This window comes from Populus trichocarpa, chromosome 1 (genome assembly GCF_000002775.5).
Source record: "Populus trichocarpa isolate Nisqually-1 chromosome 1, P.trichocarpa_v4.1, whole genome shotgun sequence".
NCBI classification, from domain to species: domain Eukaryota; kingdom Viridiplantae; phylum Streptophyta; class Magnoliopsida; order Malpighiales; family Salicaceae; genus Populus; species Populus trichocarpa.
This window is the reverse complement of record NC_037285.2, coordinates 11,930,261-11,948,711: the sequence shown is the minus strand read 5'-3', so window position 1 is coordinate 11,948,711 and position 18,451 is coordinate 11,930,261. Positions and strand designations below refer to the sequence as shown.

Sequence of the window (18,451 nt, the reverse complement as noted above, 5' to 3'; positions counted from 1 at the left end):
TTGCACTTCAAACAGCAATTATCTGTGGTGGCTTTATGATCAATATTATCACAAATATGTGCCTCGTGCTTTGGTCTAGAATACAAATTTTCTGTCCTGTCAATTGCGATCAAACATTGATGGCAAGATGTAGGCTAGAGAAGACAGAACATAACTTGCGTAAGTCACAGATGTTGCATTCTGATGCACATGTAACCAAACCAAATGGGGGGCAAAAAGCAGATCAACTCAGTAATATATATAAGCAGATCGATATACATGCATGGAGATCATAGGTAGCTAGCTTGATTCTAACTTACCAATTGATGAAACTTTGCCTCGAAGAAGCTGATCCACTTGAAAGGACTCAGAACAGTACACTAAAAATACGTGTGGAACAAAACAGAACCTGCCAGATTTTAGATGCACTGAACCTGACAATAGTAAAATTTAATGTCTTATGTTGTTATTCTACTTAAAGATTTTCTGTAAGACTGACCATCTAGAGTTAATCTAAGCACTGTTACTGTTTTAAAAAATATATCTACTAAGGAACCAGATGAAAATGTCAATCATGCAAAAACCAAAAGGCCGAACATGGAAAATAGTTAATTTTACCTGTAGAAGAGAAACCAGCAGAGGAGAGGGACAACAGAGACGAGGGCAGTGGCAGACGGTTGAGTGAGGGAGAAATAAAAACAATCATATATAAATAATGGTATAAATGCAATTTTTAAAAATTTCAAGGACAAATAAATTTTGAATTGGATATGAGTTGGATTTTGAGTAGGGTAAAGCAATATTCATCGATTAAAACACAAATAAAATAATAAAATGCTAGCATACATAAGTATATATTTCAACTTACAATTTATATTAATTCAAAGCTTTAGCATGTATACTAATAATAAAAATATTTATGTTTAAATTATAACAAATAATAATATTTATTTGTTGAAGCACTTTAAAGTAATGAGAATTTTATTGTTATTAATAATGATTTTTTTCCTTAAAATTTTATTGCCCCTTATTTATGCAACTAGTATATTTGCAATGTCTTTCAAGATTCTAACAAGACCATCTTGATTTAGATGCACTTCTAAATAAGATTTTTGAATCAAAGATTATGCAATTTAAATGTCTCTTAACAAGATAAACATAAACTCTAAATTTATGAGGAAAAACCAAAGCAAAAAATAGAAGAAAACACTAAAATATGAGGTGAGAAATAGTGTATAAAATTCTGGAAAAAAATATTATTTTTAACTCTTCATTCACTTTCCCCTTTATATAGTGAATTTTGAAAGCTAAAAGGTTAAAAAATTAAATTAGAATTAATTCTCACCATTTAATCTTTGATTAGCCATTATAAAACAAGAATTAAACATGAATTTCTTGAGCGGAAAAAAATATTTAGATTTGTTGAAATGCTTCTGGAAAAAACTGTTAAACTTTATGGGTTGGATTGGACAAATCATGGGCTAGAAGAAATAATTCTTCATGGATTAGACCCAAGTTCAAACAGTTGGCAAAAAATAATTTTTGTAGCTCAAAATATTATTTTACAATAAATTCAAACTCTAGCCCAAGCTCGAGCCCAATGCTCATGTGCGTGTGAGTTAAAGCTCAAAATTCATTTTATTTAGAATCTCTCATCTCTAAAAACCTGGTACCCTTTGAGCCTAATTTTAATTTTTTAATTTTTCTCTTTATAAAAAATAATAAAGTTTTATTTTTTTCTATATGGGATAAAATTCTTTTAAAAGATTTTGGATTTCACTAAAACATACTAATAAAAGATTTTTTAAGATCAATTTCTTATGCACTCATAATTTGTTTAAATCGTATTAATATTCTATGTTAAAAAATATATGTTGGAGATTAAATTCCAATGAAATTTTAACTTTAAAAATGAGTAGACCTCATTTTTAATTTGATCTCAAATATACCTATTAACTATATTATTTAAATAAATTTTTAACATCTAATTCAAAAATATACATGCTAGGCTACATATACAATAGACCTGTATTTAATTGATGAGAACCTCTTGCATTAAAATCTCAAAGGTTATGTTGTTCTTGGTAGCACAACCTTTGAGATTTCTTTTTTATTTTTTATTTTTTTTCAAAATTTTAATTAATTGTGCTCTTGGGAGAAGCGTGTTCAATTGAATTGTGCTTCTACTTTCAGTAGCACAACCAACAAAATGTGCTATGTCCCCAATTTTTTTCCGGTTTAACTAGTTTTTTTAATAAAAAAAAAAACCATTGATGACAAAATCTCTACATGCATCATTTCTATAAATCAACAAAATCATATTCAATTCCTTTTCTATGATATAAACCTTGCTGAACGGAGGGTCACATTTGCAGGCCCTGAAAGTAAGAAGGGGAAAAAAATGTTCTGATAATGATGGGTTCATCATTGGAGGGGCAGTACGCCAGTGATGATATCTTCAATCTGAGGCTAGGGATAGGCCTGATCCCTAGCTTCTTCCTCCTTGCAGCGGTTGCACCACTTGTAAACAGATAGGGGTGAAAATTTTGTAATCTTGAAGCTGTGAGTTTTTGCAGCTTCTGACACTTGATATTCAGCAGATGTGTTCTTCTTGCCTGCGTTTTCTGACATTCTCATGGCTTGTCTAAAAATACAGTTGCCATTCTTTCTTGAACTCCATGATCACTTGTTCTGGCTTTGTTACCTAGAAAACTTAGCTGCCATCAAATCAGAATATATTCTGAAAAAGGTTTTTACCGGGGAGTTATTTTTGTGTTCTTTAGCATTAAAATATTTAACTCGGGTTACAAATATTTAAAAAAAGAACATTTTGGTAACACTTTAACATTATTTTTCAATTTACAATAGAAATTGGATCGTATTGCGGCAAAACATGTGATCATATATATATATATATATTGATTTTGTGCATTTAAATTAGAATAATTTAATAATTTCTCTCTCTTTCAACTTTCAAAGTTTGAATATAAAAAATAGAAAAAATAAGGGGAGCCCTCGCTAATGCCACGTACACATACCCTCACGCCATTCCCGAAGCTTCCTAATGATAGTCGATAATCTTTTGGTCTTTGTAGTTAAAAAAAAAAATCAGTTATAACTACAATTTAAAAAATATATATATTTAAAATTAATTTTTTATATTTTTAAATTATTTTAATATACTAAAATTAAAAGTAAATTTTAAAAAATTAAATAAAATATTATTTTAATATATTTTAAAAAAAAACTTTTAAAAACTATTACCACATTATCCAACCCTATTTAAATAAATAAAAAAGCATGGGCGGGGTATTTTTGTAAAGTTAGCCAAAATGGAGAGTTAAAAAGGATTGACAATTTGGCATCAAAGAGGCGCAGTACAAACGGAGACACATCAGTCGTTAGATCTATTAAAGAGGAAAAAAAGGTACGATAATATTTCGATTTTCTTTTTTTTCTTTTATTTTCTTTTATTTTCTTTTGATCAATCAAGGATTTACCTGTCTTTATTTCTTTTGTCTTCATGATCTTGCTTGTCGGATCTTAACAACTTCTGTTTTTTTCTCGAGAAATAAACAGATAATTTTCAATTTCACTTTTTCTCTTGCCCTTTTTCACCTCAGAAATCAAGAAAGAAACCTAATATTTCATTACGGTCACAATGATTTAATAATCGACCTTTGAGTTGTTTACCCATCGAAAGTTAGGGTTCGTGAAATTGAAATTACTATTTAGGATTGATCATAATTTCACCTTTGTATTTGGGATCTTGCAACACATTTCTAATTATTTTTTATTTTTCTGGGAATACATTTAATTGATTAATAATGGGTTCCATTGATGTAATTGGAAAAAAAAATTCAAGCAAGTTAAGTTTTGAGTTTGAGTTGATTTTGATTGGATTCAACTTGATATTGACGACAAGAAAGTAAATAAATAAATAAATAAATATATCTACTTGGTTGGGAGAAGAATGTAAAAAAAGTGATTGGCTTGGCTAATTGTAGTGGAATCTATCCCTGGTTTTTTTGGGGGGAATGAAATAAGGAGAAGCTGAAACAGCGAAGAAAAATGGATGAGGAAGAGACTGTAAAATTATTCGGATGAGGAAGAGACTGAAAAAGTGTGTATCAGTAGTTTGGATGAGGTAACTATTTGCTGAATTATTCGGGTGTTGTGTTGGGAGAGTGAAAACAAAAGGAAATAAATTATGAGGAATAGAAATGAGGATAGTTTGAAGTACTCCATTAGCAGGATTTTAACAAGCTTTTAGTCAAATCATTGTTTTATGTTTTTGTACAGCACATCTGCTTGCCTTGCTGGTAGCCACTGGGTAAGCCTGGTTTGAGTTTTTCTGCTGACCAGCGTGACACTAGAGGAGGAAAAAAAAAGAGCCTTTTTTTTATGTGTGTTTCTTTTCCTATTGTTTGAGTATATCTGTCCTGTGCTCAAAATTTCAGATTGAACTCCTGGTTGTTTTTCAGGAAAAAGTCAGACATTTTATGGATAACAAAGCAGCTTGTGAGGAGATTTCTCAGGAACTTGCACGGGAGTCGCTTATTGGTATATCTTATTGCCTACCAGATAAGGTTCAAAATTCAGAAGGTGTGCCTCAGAGTGTCAATGACGAGGAAAAGCTTCCAGTCATAAATGGTGATGGAGCTGAAAAGTATAGATCAGAACTAATTTCCATTTCAGACATTCAATCACCTGATACTGCAACATCACCAGTGGCATCAGAGAACCACGAGGGTTAGCAAGAACCAGTCTTTCCCTGAAAAGTTGTTGTAGCATATTCTCCTGGTTTAATTTCTCGCAGAACTCTTAACTGTTGTGTTATGGGTTTAAACCAATGACTGGTTGTGCTGTCTGCTTCTGTTGATATCAATACAAACAAGAAAATACAGAAGTTTTATGTACAGATTACAGTACTTATTACTGTAAAAGAAGTTTTTCTATAAAAAAAAAAAAAAAAACAGATGTGTTTCGGTAACAGTGTGTTGCTTCTAGTGGTTTATATTGCGCAGCCGCAGCATGGATTTCCTAGGAGCTGTATGATCCTGCATGTTTTTGTTCCGTTTCTGGAATTTCCTTCTTTCTTCTTAATTTAGCAGTTGAGTTCTGGCAAATTCTTTTTCTTAACATGGATTTGAAAATTAGCATTTAGCAGAAATATTCACGTTATGCTTGCTCATTATTTTGATGAAACTGGATTTGTTGAGTTTTTTCTCTCATTCTTTGTAAGTAAACAAATTTTACAAGAGGTCAGCAAGGAAGTAAACAAATTTCATGAGGCAGTTTCTCTTGCAGAGCAGAGCTGAGGGAAGGGATGGGGTGTGTCATTAACTTCGTATTTGTTTGTTTGCCACATTGATGCTTTTCAGGTGCTCCTTGAATCATTGCAGTTTTCTTGGGTGCTATATGTTTGTGTAGTTCAATTTACACTGTCAAGTTGTTAGCTATAGATTCAACCCAAATATCAGGCCCAGCATCCGTGCAGGAAGACTACTTTTCTTTTCGCAACCATTGTGGAAATCTCAACTGCCAGTTTTAAATTCCAGCACATCGACATCTTCTACTTCTGCTCAATTTCATTTTACTTTTTACCCTATTTCTTTCTTTTTTTTGAGGTGGGCTTTCATTTTTACATCAGTGGTGCTGATAATACAAACGTTGATGACCTCGTATAAACGTGTGGGATTAGGTATTGTAACTCTACAATATATTCCTTTAGTCAGTATTATCCGTTTGGGTTCAGATGGAAATCAATGATATGGTTCCTGGTTGGAGCAATCTCCATTACCATATACGATTTCCACTAGCTTTTATGATTTGAATCTTCCATAGAAGAAACCCCTAAATACAGCTATATATTGATTGAATAACATTTCCACCGTGATCGAGCTGAGCTACAGTTTTTAATCAGATTTGCTGCTATAATGTTTTCCAGGTCACTTTGCTAGCTCAATCCCAACATTGCCTTGCACTACTATAAAGCTCACATTACAGAGAATTACTCCAAACTAGGAAATCAAATCACTATAAAGGTCCAATGTTCTTAAACCAGCTGATAACAGAGTATTGCACTTGACTATTTCAAGTTTGGAAGCCATTTCTTGCTCATAGCTTCATTGTCCTCGTGATTCTGACATGGGGCGTGTTGTGAGCAGTGTACAAAGTTCAGTTAACCCTGTTCAGAAATGCTTCAACTCTTCTTCGTTTCTTTGTCCAATGAATACGTGAGTTTTTGGCTTTAGCCCTCGGCGAACTAGCCTGATAACCAATGCATTTATTTGTTTCATAGCCTGGTATTGGAGATGCCAGCTGATAGTTGATATTGTTGGTTTAGCCTCTTCAGATAATAGGCATCTCTTCTTTCTCCGAGCTCTGTTAGTTCATCCTCTTAATACATTATAGAAAATTATTAAACTAGAAGGAACAAAATTTGTACTTATTTGTTGAAGAATTTCCGATTAAAAAAAAAGTAAATAAAAAACGTTCTAAAAAGCTAAATTGCTTGTAACTTGGTACAAGCAGTTCTTATGTAAATTTGTACTTATTTGTTGAAGAATTTCGATTAAAAAAAAGTAAATAAAAAACCTTCTAAAAGCTAAATTGCTTGTAACTTGGTATAAACGGTTCTTATGTAAATTTGTACTTATTTGTTGAAGAATTTTCGATTAAAAAAAAAAGAGTACATAAAAAACCTTTTGAAAGCTAAATTGCTTGTAACTTGGTGGTGTAAACGGTTCTTATGCAAGTAGTCTTTCAGATAGTCTTTCTAGATTACAATAACACTTTCTAAAAAGGTTGCATAACCAATAAATGTCTATAAATTGAGACAATGGTCTCGAGTTCTCTTGGCAACACAAGAACCTTAAGCTATAAAAAAAAGTGCTGGAGAAAGAGTGAGAGAAGGAAGGCAGAAGAGGTAGAGGAGCTTGCTTTTTCTGTGTATTGAACAGCCCCCAACCCATATTTATATAGGGGTTTTGGGATAAAAAAAATGGTACAATTAATTAACAAAATTAATTCTGGTCTTTTAAAAAAATAGGAAAGATAAATGATCAGCGAGTTCAAAAGGAATTATGAATTGCACTATGTACCTCCATAATGCAGCTAAGTCTCGGTTTTTTTTTTTTTTTTTGTCCTTTAATAATTATTCCTTTAGGAGTTTTTTTATTTATTTCATCCTTCTAAGTTTTTTTATGTTATGTTCATATAGAGAGAGAACTTTTCTAGGACAACCAAAGCAGATAAGTAAATTGCATGCTTCTTTTGTAGGAATGATGAAAATGGAGTCGGACTTTTGGTGGATGATTTTCACGGCATTAATAAGTGTGTTTGTTGCAACATGGTGGTTGCTGAAGAGAGCAAATCAGTGGTTCTCTGTGAGCAGTATGCTCTCCCTCCAGGTGATATAGGTTGGCCTTTGATTGGAAATACGTGGTCATTTCTCATTTCTTTCAAATATGGCAGCCCTGACTCGTTTATTTCCAGCTTTGTTACGAGGTCTCCTCTCTTCCCCTCTCTGATCTTTCATGAGCTTACTTAATTCTGCAATGAACATTTTAAAGCACCGTTCATTTTGCTTTATCAGTAGAATCCTGCATATCTTATTAGAATCAGATACTTGTTTCAAGTCTTTACTCCTGCACAGCTTGCAAGTAACTTTGTTAGATCATACTAATTTAAGAAAACTAACTAATTTAAGAAGTCAAGATTCAGTATAACTAGAATCGCATTAAAATATCTTATGTGGATCTATTTATGATCAAAACAGTAGTGAAAAGTCAAAACTAGTATATTTAAATTTTTTTATAATGTTTGAAAGCCTCCCTTAACTCATATATATTGAAGAAATCTATTAAAAGTCTTTTTTAAATCTTATTGTTTGTATCGAGTAAATGAGGGTTTTTATGTGGCTAGAGTTTTGGTGAATTCGGAGTTCTGCAGAAGAGTTCCAAGAAAATAAATTGAAGTATATTAACTGCTTGTTGGAAATTAAACGTCGGATAGAATCGACTTGCTTTGCTTCATGAAACTTATCTCATGTTGCCTATTGGCTAGGTTTGTGTTATATGGGGGCATTGATTCTCTCTTTTGTTTGATAGGAAACCAGGTAGAAGAAATAAGAATACTTTTATTTTTTCTTTGTTATTAATTTTCAAGATTGCATAAAATTTTCGTGAACACACCAAGCATCATCTTCATGCAACTATGGAGCAGGAAATCCGTAGAAAAGAAGAATCCAGTGCAAGGGGAGGAATGGTACTCAGTTACAAGAAATTGCAGAATTACAACATAAAATGTAACCAAAGAAAGGCAAAAGCAGAATTTAAAAAAAAAAGGATTGGAGAAAAGTAGGAAATGATTTGTAATATAACTGACAAGAATTCAAAGAAAACTTTTTTATAGTTTTAGAACAGGTTAGTCCAGGATAATAAGACATCCAAAGCATACTAAATTCCTAATGATCTTCTTCCTCGCAGAGTTTGGTGTATTCCTTTGCACCCAGTAAGGATTCTAGTTCTGATGGGTTGCTTGGCTTCACCTTGATCATCCATCCCTCTTCATATGGACTTTTATTTATCTTCATTACACAAATTGTCAAGATCAGGCATGCATATACAAATATTTCTCTCAGCTATTAGAAATTTATAAAGCCGAAACAATCTGCTCTTGCATGGCTTGATACTTACCAGTCCAGGAGTCTCACTAAGCTGTGTATTAACCTCAACAATCTCACCGGAGATCGGAGAATTGATATCACTAGTTGCCTTCACACTTTCCACTGCTCCAAAGCTCTTCCCTTGGCTGACAGAACCATCCGGCTCTGGCAGGTCCACGAACACTACTTCACCCAAATGGTCCTGTAAAATGTACCCGATATATCCCAAACTATGTAAGGATGTTACAAAAGGTATACGAAATTGCATTCAATTTTAATTGTTCAGAAGAAAAACAAAGTAGTTAATGCCCCTTGTTTTGCTCTTGTTCTTGCATGGTGTGGTGTTGTACAAACCCCAACCATCAGCCGCCAGGGTTCAAGCTTTGGTAACAGCAGCGACAGAGCAAACAGAAGAAGAAACGAAGTAGAGTCATACAAAGCCTAGTAACAGCACATTTTGAATTGGTGATGCCCCTTGTATCATATTTTTTTAAAGGAAAATCAGATAAGGTTATTGACTTCTTCATTCAAGAAACTCAAAAAAAAAAAAAAAAAAAAAACAGAGCTCAATTTCCATCATATCCTGCGTGGTTAAATTGTGGCTGCAGCTTACAACTTGAACAATTTTAAAAAAGAATGGTTATCGAATCACAATGGCATACAGCCATGCACTATCTAATCCAAAACCACCAGTAAAAGAATGTCTATGCAAACGAGATTCCCCACAGAAATGGCTTAACCAAGTAATGTTCTATATGAAAGAAAGAAAGAAAGAAAATACTCTACTCAGTGAGGCCAAGAAGAAATTCAGTGCTACAAGGAAGGAGATAAAAGAAAAGATGACCTGAGCATGATCGGTAATGCCAATAGTAGCCAGCGAGCCTTCATGCTTCACCCATTCATGTGAAGTTGCATACTTCAACCCATCTAGTACTGCAAAACCCAACTAGTTGTAATAAATATTATCCTCCTACACTACAATAAAGTCTGCCAAATAGCTTTTAAAGGACTAAACGAGAACCCCATTTTTAACCAACAAATTGATGAAATAAACCACCGGCTGATGACAAAGAGAGTACCAGTGGAGAAGCATCTTGAGAGGGAGTATGAAGGAGAGACGTGAGCTGTGGAGGCGACTGAGATTCTCAGTGCATTGGCTGTAGAAGAAGCCCACAACCTCAGTGCCATGTTTTCTCTTGATCTCTATGAATTGATAGTGTGTATTTTTTGGTTGGCTCCAAGCCTATGGACAAGTGATAGGTTCTGTCAGCATATTTCTAAGGTTTTTTTTATCTTGGATGAATGGTGGGCAACAAAAGCCTCATCCTCAGACCTCGGCACAAAGACCCAGTGCTCTCTTGTCGTCCTCATCACTGTTTTTGTGATAATATGCATACAATAATCAACTTTATAGCACCTAATAAGTACTAAGCAGTCTCCTTTCTAGGAATTAATTGGGTTCAACATGTTGTCTGTCAAGTGTGGTCGTCAAATGGCATGGTTCATATCTGATTAACTACCGGCATGATGTTTAGAATCTATGGGTTCAATTTAATTTATAGGATTAAATTAATTTTTGTGTTTGAATTTTTTCTTAAGATATTAATTTGAATTTTAAGTAAAAATAAAATAGTGATTCTAAATGAAATATAATATTTCAAAAATACCCTTCTTCTTTTAAGTTTGATTTGATATTCCTCAACATTTCAAGAAAAGTTTTTTTAACAGATATGTATTTTTCAAGTTTTGAACAAATATTTAATAAATAATTAATATGAGATAGGTTTATTTATATCTTCTTTAAATTGTCTATATTTTATATCATTTTAAATAAATATAAAGATTCTTCTAACAAAAAGAAATAATTTAGGTAACAAAAATTATTTCTCAACTAAAAAAATAGTTAAGATTGCCCATTTAATTCATTTTTATTTTTAGCACTGCTCATGGAGGAGAGAATTGGCTGCTAAGGAAGATTAATAGAAGATTGTGGTTTAACATGGAAGAATAATAATGTTAGAGCTACTATCATGGCAACGACCCGAGGATGATTTTATCAAGCTAGATATTGAAGGTAGCTCTCTAGGAAACCCAGGGAGAGCTGGTTCCGAGGGCCTAATTCACCATAGAGAAGGCTTGTTTGTGGTGGGCTTTACTGGATTTGCAGGATTTGGGTGTAAACTATTACCAGAATTGATGGCTTTGAAGAAGCATGGTCTTCTTTTAGCTTGGGAAAGGGGTTACAGACGGATTCTCTGTGACTCTGACTCCATGGATGCTATATGGTTGGTCACTGCAGGTTTTGATTATGAGTTTCACAAGTTCGGAGCTCTTATAGTGGAGATATCAGAGATCTGTTGAAGAGAGATTAGCTAGTCAAGCTTCATCATACTTACTTATAGGGAAGCAAACACCTGTGCTGGTTTTATGGCTGAGCATGCTGCAGAAGAGAAGACATCGGGTCTGAGGATCTGGGAATCCTTGCCTCTAGGTTTGAATTTGCATCTTCTCACGGATTCGATGGGAAGCTTGTATGTTAGGGCTTCTTAGTTTTTCTTCCATCTTTCCACTATACCAAAAAAAAGTTTCACATATATTGAATTTAATTATTTGGTTTAGTATTTCATTGTAGACTTAATAATTGTAATAGGTTATGAAATGAATTTAAATCTAATTTAATTTAATTTATCATGTGATTTAATTTTAAATAAGTTATTAAAGTTATCACAATTTGATTTATTATTATGAAGAATCCATGACGGAGGTCCAAGATCTTACTTGACATTTAATAATTAATGCAGGTTGCTTATATTATTAAACAAGTTCAAGCCTTGTTAATTTCAATTTTCTAAAGATAATTAACTTTTAAAAAAAATAAAATATATATATATATATTATTACAAAACCTAAAGCATGTAGAAAAAACATTCTACATATACAGTAAAATTATAATTTTAACTTATGAAAAAATAAAATGAACTAGATTCGAGGTTTAAAAGTTTTTTTTTACGAGGTTAATTTATTATTCTCTATTTGTTTGAGGTACCACTTCTTTTCAATTTTTTATAACAGGTAAATTATTTTATTACCCTTAAAAACTTTATTAAAAAAATGACCTTGAGTCTAGGAGCTTTATAGGGATTTTATTTTACTATAAACAGTTTAATGACTTCATTGCCCTTACCATAAAAAAAATAACCTTGACTTCAAGAGATTAGTGGTAGTTTCATAATGGTTTTTTTGTTATTATAATTTAGTTCTAGCAATAGTTTTGTCTTTGTCAAAATAAAATAAAATAAGAAAAAAATTGTTGACGTGTTCATTGCACGCGTCAACCGCTCTATTGCCTTCGGGTGGCGTGTATTGTTGACTCTGGTGTTCACAACCATGCTTCCGCCGTGTCATTTGATTTATCTCAGTATTCTTTTCCTTTCTAGGTGGGGTGTGCATGGTAAATCGACTCGGTTTGACATCAATTTACTTTATTTTTCTCTCTCCTCCACCTTAATTTAAGTGTTACCCCTTGAGAAAAATCACATTAGCCTTTTAATTTCTTTGTTGTTCAGATTTAATTCTTATTTTCTTAATTGTAATTTTTTATTTGAAACCTTTTTTTCAAATTAAAAATTATTATCAACTTCATCCTTCTTTAATGTTTTCGTGTTTTAGATTTGATTCTTGTTTTTTTAATTACTATTTTTGATTTAAGATGATTTATAAAATTGATTTTTTTTATGATTTTATCTTGCACCCGTTTTTTTTCTATCAGGTATAATTCTTTTTTTTTTTTTTTGCTTTGACAAGTGTCACTACAACGTTAGCATGCCTGGTAAATGCTTACTTGTGAATAATTTTAAGTTCATGTTGAAAAATCTTGAGCGCGTGAAGTCGATTGTTCTGTTTGCGACATTCATTCAAAAATTGATTCATGACTGTGATTTTAGTTTCTCTTTTGTAATAGATAGGAGGACAGAAATATTGGGACCTGCAAGAACAACAGGCCCATCTACGACCTGGCTCAGTATTCATTCCTCTCTTGTATTTTTATCCTCAGGCCCAGAAAAAAAAGGTCAGGCTCAGCGTCTCGTTACAAACTCACTGCTAAACATGAATGGAAGTGGAAATTACAGGAGCTTATCATTCATCAATGATAAGTCATTGTCGTTTGCATTAAATTAAATTATCATGAAAAGAAATGGTTGGAAGATGCTTCACCTGGATCCTACTTCATTTTCATCCTTTTTTCCCAGCTTGAAATGGCGACGTTTAGTTGTCACTTCTATCTCTTTGTTCCCCAATCAACTCTCCTTTTTGTTGAAAAATCTCTACTGTATAGTCGCCATGGTCCACGCGCCAGTCTAGTCTATGTATATCATGGCTTGTGTGTATATGCTGCTAGATATTATCTGAAATCTTATCTATATATATATATATATATATATAAACACCAAGGTATATAACAATTGATACCTAGAAAGGTGATTTCTTTTCTGTTCCTTTGAATATAACCATACTAGGTCGAGAACACTAGAGGAATATTCAAGCCGACGCCTTTCCGGTCACTCTCCGTGGAGGAAAGCAAGCAACCTCTCTTGCACCTAAAACGATAGTATAAAGAGGTATTGCAAAATTCAAAATCCAGCAATACAATGTGATTGGCAAGTCTATTCTTGTGGGTTGACAAAATCACAAACCAAAGTTTGAATTCAAGTTTGAATTCATGTACCTCTATATATATATATAAAGAAAATGAGGTCTTTTTTGTGTTTTTGAAAACATTTGAATTATTTTAGTTTTAAATTAATTTTTTTGATATTTTTAGATCGTTTTGATGTTCTAATATCAAAAATAATATATATATATATATATATATATTATTTTCATGTATTTTCAAATAAAAAAATTAAAAAACAATCTTTACATTAAGTTAGATATTTGTATTTCCTTTCCATCGAGGTATTAGATAACTTGTTTGGGAGTGTAGTTGCAGTTGTTTTTCAAAGTGTTTTTTACTCAGAAATGTATTAAAATAATATTATTTTTTAAAAATTATTTTTTATATCAGCGCATTAAAATGATCTAAAAATATAAAAAAATTAATTTAAAATATAAAAAAATTAAATTTTCTTAAAAATACTTTTAAAATATAAAAATAAACATGGCTTGAGGAAGGAAAGTTATCACAAGATGCGAAAAGCAATTAAAGATTATATTTTTGAGGTGGAGAATTAAGAAAAGGCCGCTTACAAGTCCTTCTCATGCATTAATTATCTATTAACACGTCCTAAATCATCATGAATCCTTTTCAACCAAGGCTCTTCCAACACCTTCTCTTTTCAAATTCAAACTTCAAAATTAGGTCAAAGCTTTTATTTTTTAACTGAACCATGTTGCTATGTAAACATATGTTTATGTGGGAGCGCACCAAGATGCTTGTCTCCCACGTATACGCCATCAATTGAAAGGAGGAAAAGGAACATAAGTAGACAACCAAAAACAAAGACGTCATGAAAGTGGCCGGTAAGCTTAAAGCCTTTAACCAAATTGGGAGAAGAAAAATCATGGATGCCAATTCTGTTGTGTTTGAAATAATTGGTATATCTTGTTTTTTCTTTTGCTTTGAATCTCGACCTATTTCAAAAATTTCATCCAGATTCCAACCAAAATGTTCCAATTCCGTTCCAGCTAAATATTGTTTCGTTCTGCTTCTTTATTTTTTAAAAAAAAATTCTTCAGTTTTACGATATCAATTTTATCTCTCAATCAGATCGTTGGATCAGACTAAAATTTTACGAAGAGTCTCATAACTTATTTTTATATCTCATGTTAAAATTTTAGGACAATCAAAGTTTAAAAAGGTCTTGCAAGAATATTGATGATGAGATTTTCATGATTTTGTTCAAATTCATAATTTTGTTCAAAAATATCATTTTATTGTATTCTGTTTTTAGATTGAGTTTTTTCCAACTTCATCATTCAACAATCGATTTATTGAGAATTGAGTTTCATAATTTGTTTTTATTTGCTTTCTTTAGCGCTATCATGGTCTTATAACTTGGATCACAGATTCAGAAGGTTAACTCAGATTGACTCGAGTCGATCCAATATATTGTCGTCTTAGTATATATTTTTAAAAAAGTTCTCTTTTTAAATTTTTTTTTTAGTTAAACTATATTTTTATCAGTCGTACATATTATATTTAAACTTGTCAAGTTGATCGGGTCATATTAGCTTAATTTTTATTTTTTTACTTGTATTTGAAATTTAAATGATATAATTTCAAGTTAATTTATTTTTGAATTGAATTAAAATTAAATTTATTAAATTAATATTTTAAATTATATATATATATATATATATATATTAATAAATAATACAACCTCGAAACGATATACAAAACACTCCAAAACCAAAATATACTATTTTAAATAAATAAAACAAAACACCAATACAAAAAAAATTTAATAAATATAATTTTGAGCTTATCTAATTAAGTCCAAATATAATATGCACAAAATACAAAATCACAAGTCCTTCTCATATATCCATGGATGCATGCATGCACACTGAATCAAATCCTAGTCAACTGAGACTTTTACTTCTACATCCATTCCCCTGTATATATAATTCCGTCTCTCATCTCAAACTCACGTCAATGCAATTAATTTTGTTTTCCAAGTATTCAATGTGGGCCCTTTTGAGAGAGTGTTTAAAAATGTTTTTTCTTTAATTATTTAAAATTATATTTTTATAATTTTTTTATATACTAATATTAAAAATAATTTTTTTAAAATAAAAAATATTATTTTAATATATTTCCAAATAAAAATATATAAAAAATAATCAACTGTTGTCATGTTCTCAGATATTTTATTTGTAATTTTATGTCCGTGTCAATGTAAATATTTGTCTTATAATATTAAATTAAATAGTACCTAGCCATGAATTAATTATTTATTAGGAAAGATATTAACTGTCATTAGTTGCTTTTAATTAGTTCATATTATGCATTTCTTTAATTGAACTATGAGGGATGATACTTATTTATTTATTAGATTTAACCCTCTTTTTTTTTTTTAGTAATGTGCCGCGTATATATACAGTGAAATTTGACTCCGTACCCATGGACAATACTGTGATTTAATTTTCTTTTTCTTTTTCTTTTGGAGAAAAAAAGGCGGTTTAAATAGCTAGATTAATTAGCGGTAGTTGCGCTGCCAATCCTTGACGGCACGTAACAAGGAGTGAAGTCAACCATGTGGCTCGAAACGACGCCATTTTCTTTTCTCACGTCAAAGTGCACGAGACCCCATGCTCACCTACCCTCTAAAACATTATTAATATGGCTCTTGAATTTGTAAGCACAATTGTATATGTTCTCATGTACTGTTGCTTAAAATAACATTGCTAAGTATACTTTCTCTTTAAAATCGGATCTTACATACCGATATCCCTAACCAATGTATTTATGACAATTGCTTTGTTATGGTCCCCATGAAAATATAATTTGAATACGAGCGATATTGACCCTACCCGGCCTGACTTGAATGGATAAATATATTTTTGACTCAATAAATAATAGTTTTTTTTTTAGTTTAACGTGGGTATTCGTCTCAGCTTTCGCGCACCTCGACTAATCCCATGGGCCCTGAAGTTAACGATCATGTAAGCCTCCAGTGGCCATCATATGAGCAACCACAGGGCTCGAACCTGAAATCACAGAGGGAGCAAACCTCTTGGTCCCAAGTTCTTATCACTGTACCACCACCTAGATGGTTATAAATAATAGTTTTTGATACGGAAATGTACTCACTTCTTAGGCTAAACTTGAAAAAAAGTAGCAAATGAAATAAAATGTCAGGTTGCATGTAATATTTATTTTTTGTTTTTTCTTTAATGAGAAATTCCACTCTACTAAAACCAATAAATATAAATCTTGATTATTAATTTTGAGAGATATAACTTGATTGAACAGGTGTTTTTACTACTAGAATGTGGAGTCAATAAATACCTTAATCATATGCAACGTCGTCGGTTGACTTGTATGCTATTCCCTTTTTCTACTATATATTGATCTTTCATGAAAATGATATGGTAGATCGATTATATTAACATGATAGTCGCATGGTTTGGTTTGTCTATTTGTCCTATATATCTAGGATGTGTCTGATTTTTATTTTTATTTAACCTATCAAAATTATAATAATTACCCTAGCATGGTTGACGGGTGTCTTCTTTAGATAAAGCCAAAAGAAAACCCAAACAAGGAAGAAAATAAAATATGTACACCAGGTGGTGCCTTCCCACCAACTGTGCACGTAATGTTTCAAATATAAAATTATACCTTGAGGAATCATTCAGCTTTTTCTCTTTTTTTTTTCTTTTTTTTCTTGGCAAATTCAGACACTTGATCACCTTACTTCCAACTTTTACAGTTTGATAACGGATCGCCACTCGGATTTGAAAATAAAAATCAATATAGAGTATACGATATTAAAGCGCGGTTTGAAATTACGGGTATTTTATGAATATTATATATGGTGGTGACCCTAAAATCTTAATTACACGTCGAATATTATATGATTTGATGGATGCTGGCTGCCATCAGATAAGCAAGAGGGTTTGAAAGAAAGGGGAAAAAAAAACATTTCTTGCGATGAATCTTCTGTCCATGGATATGCACGAGTCAATTCTATAATATTATGCCCGTTGTATTAAATTAACGAAAGAAAGCTTAATTTTTTCATCGAATCTTTGTATACGCCAAATGGAGTTTATAGCAGATAATTAATTAATCTAGCATATCCAATCACAAGGTTAAGAAGTGCATGGAAGAAAGAGAAATTTAATGGATGGTTCAAATCTAACTATTGAAAGAACATCTCAAAGTCAAGTTACATGAACACTTCAATTTCAAGATAATATTTATTAATTACGGAATAAAAAAGTAAAATCTGAATCCTTTCTTGAAAAAGATGAAAATATTTATGATGTCAGTAGTGTTGTTCTATTGATTATTTTGAAATAAACTTCCAAGCCTTCGTGTGTGGATTTCTATACCTCCTTTCCCCCTAACATATCATAGAACAATTAAAAAAGTTGTAGTTGAACTATCTAACAGGTGGGTCAGTGATAAAAGCTTGGGATTAAAAAATTTGTTTTTTTTATGGTCTCAGATTTGAGCCCTGTGGTTGCTAATATAATGGTCACTGGAGAATTACATGGTCGTTAACTTCAGAGCCTGTTGGATTAGTCGAGGTGCGCGCAAACTGGTCTAAACATCCATATTAATAATAATAAAAAAAATCTAGTTGATAATGATATATCTGCTAGTTCAATGTTTACGTTAAGAGTTTCTGTCTTTCCAAAAGGAATATGAATCGTGAACATGCCTTCAAGTTCTAAATTATATTTTTATGACCTATTTCAGTGAATTCCCATCCATGGCAAATACCAACGGTTCTCTCCTTCTAGAAACCTTGAGAAACACTGTTTTATTGAAAAAAAAGTTGAGAGATGAAGATACAATTCATGGATATTATCTAATCTTAGATGGTTTCATCATAAAGATTATTCTTTATTTGTTCAGGTTGCATCTCATTCTAGAATTATCGGAGATATCTTGAAATAGTGAAGGATTCAGTCACCTCCCTCCAATATAGAGGCGCTGGTGGCACACTTCATAATCATAGATATCGAACTCCCTGGCAGTCAAAGCTCCACGAAAAGTCTCCAAAACAAAGCCCTGATGAAGCCTGTCGTTATCATTTTTAATTGCCATCCAACCCTTTTTATAGTTTC

At 31.9% G+C, this 18,451-nt stretch overlaps 2 protein-coding genes across 3 annotated transcripts; one reads left to right on the top strand and one right to left on the bottom strand.

Moving 5' to 3' along the window:
* Nucleotides 1–3,302: 3,302 nt before the first annotated feature.
* LOC18094194 (uncharacterized) lies at nucleotides 3,303–5,108 on the top strand. 2 transcript variants are annotated; one of them, XM_006368370.3, is made up of 2 exons: nucleotides 3,303–3,406; nucleotides 4,464–5,108. In XM_006368370.3, exon 2 carries the CDS (start codon nucleotides 4,482–4,484, stop codon nucleotides 4,734–4,736), a length of 255 nt encoding a protein of 84 aa, XP_006368432.1. In that variant the 5' UTR covers nucleotides 3,303–3,406; nucleotides 4,464–4,481; the 3' UTR covers nucleotides 4,737–5,108. The 2 variants fall into 2 exon arrangements, with proteins under 2 accessions (XP_006368432.1, XP_006368431.3); XM_006368369.3 differs by lacking the exon at nucleotides 3,303–3,406 and adding an exon at nucleotides 3,926–4,312.
* Nucleotides 5,109–8,212: 3,104 nt separating this feature from the next.
* On the bottom strand, nucleotides 8,213–9,942 carry LOC18094192 (glycine cleavage system H protein, mitochondrial). The gene is made up of 4 exons (XM_006368367.3): nucleotides 9,730–9,942; nucleotides 9,495–9,583; nucleotides 8,682–8,852; nucleotides 8,213–8,572 (listed from the first exon to the last, which is right to left on the bottom strand). The coding sequence occupies exons 1-4, from the start codon at nucleotides 9,836–9,838 to the stop codon at nucleotides 8,450–8,452; spliced, it is 492 nt and encodes a 163-aa protein (XP_006368429.1). The 5' UTR covers nucleotides 9,839–9,942; the 3' UTR covers nucleotides 8,213–8,449.
* Between the last annotated feature and the right edge of the window lie 8,509 nt (nucleotides 9,943–18,451).

Excerpts from the sequence above, each read along its gene's own strand:
- LOC18094194 (XM_006368369.3), top strand. The coding sequence starts at position 4,268 with ATGTTTTTGTACAGCACATCTGCTTGCCTTGCTGGTAGCCACTGG. Across the intron at positions 4,313-4,463 it reads GCCTTGCTGGTAGCCACTGG|GAAAAAGTCAGACATTTTAT; the intron begins GTAAGCCTGGTT and ends GTTGTTTTTCAG.
- LOC18094192 (XM_006368367.3), bottom strand. The coding sequence starts at position 9,838 with ATGGCACTGAGGTTGTGGGCTTCTTCTACAGCCAATGCACTGAGAATC. Across the intron at positions 9,584-9,729 it reads CTCAAGATGCTTCTCCACTG|TACTAGATGGGTTGAAGTAT; the intron begins GTACTCTCTTTG and ends TGGGTTTTGCAG. Across the intron at positions 8,853-9,494 it reads GCATTACCGATCATGCTCAG|GACCATTTGGGTGAAGTAGT; the intron begins GTCATCTTTTCT and ends TACATTTTACAG.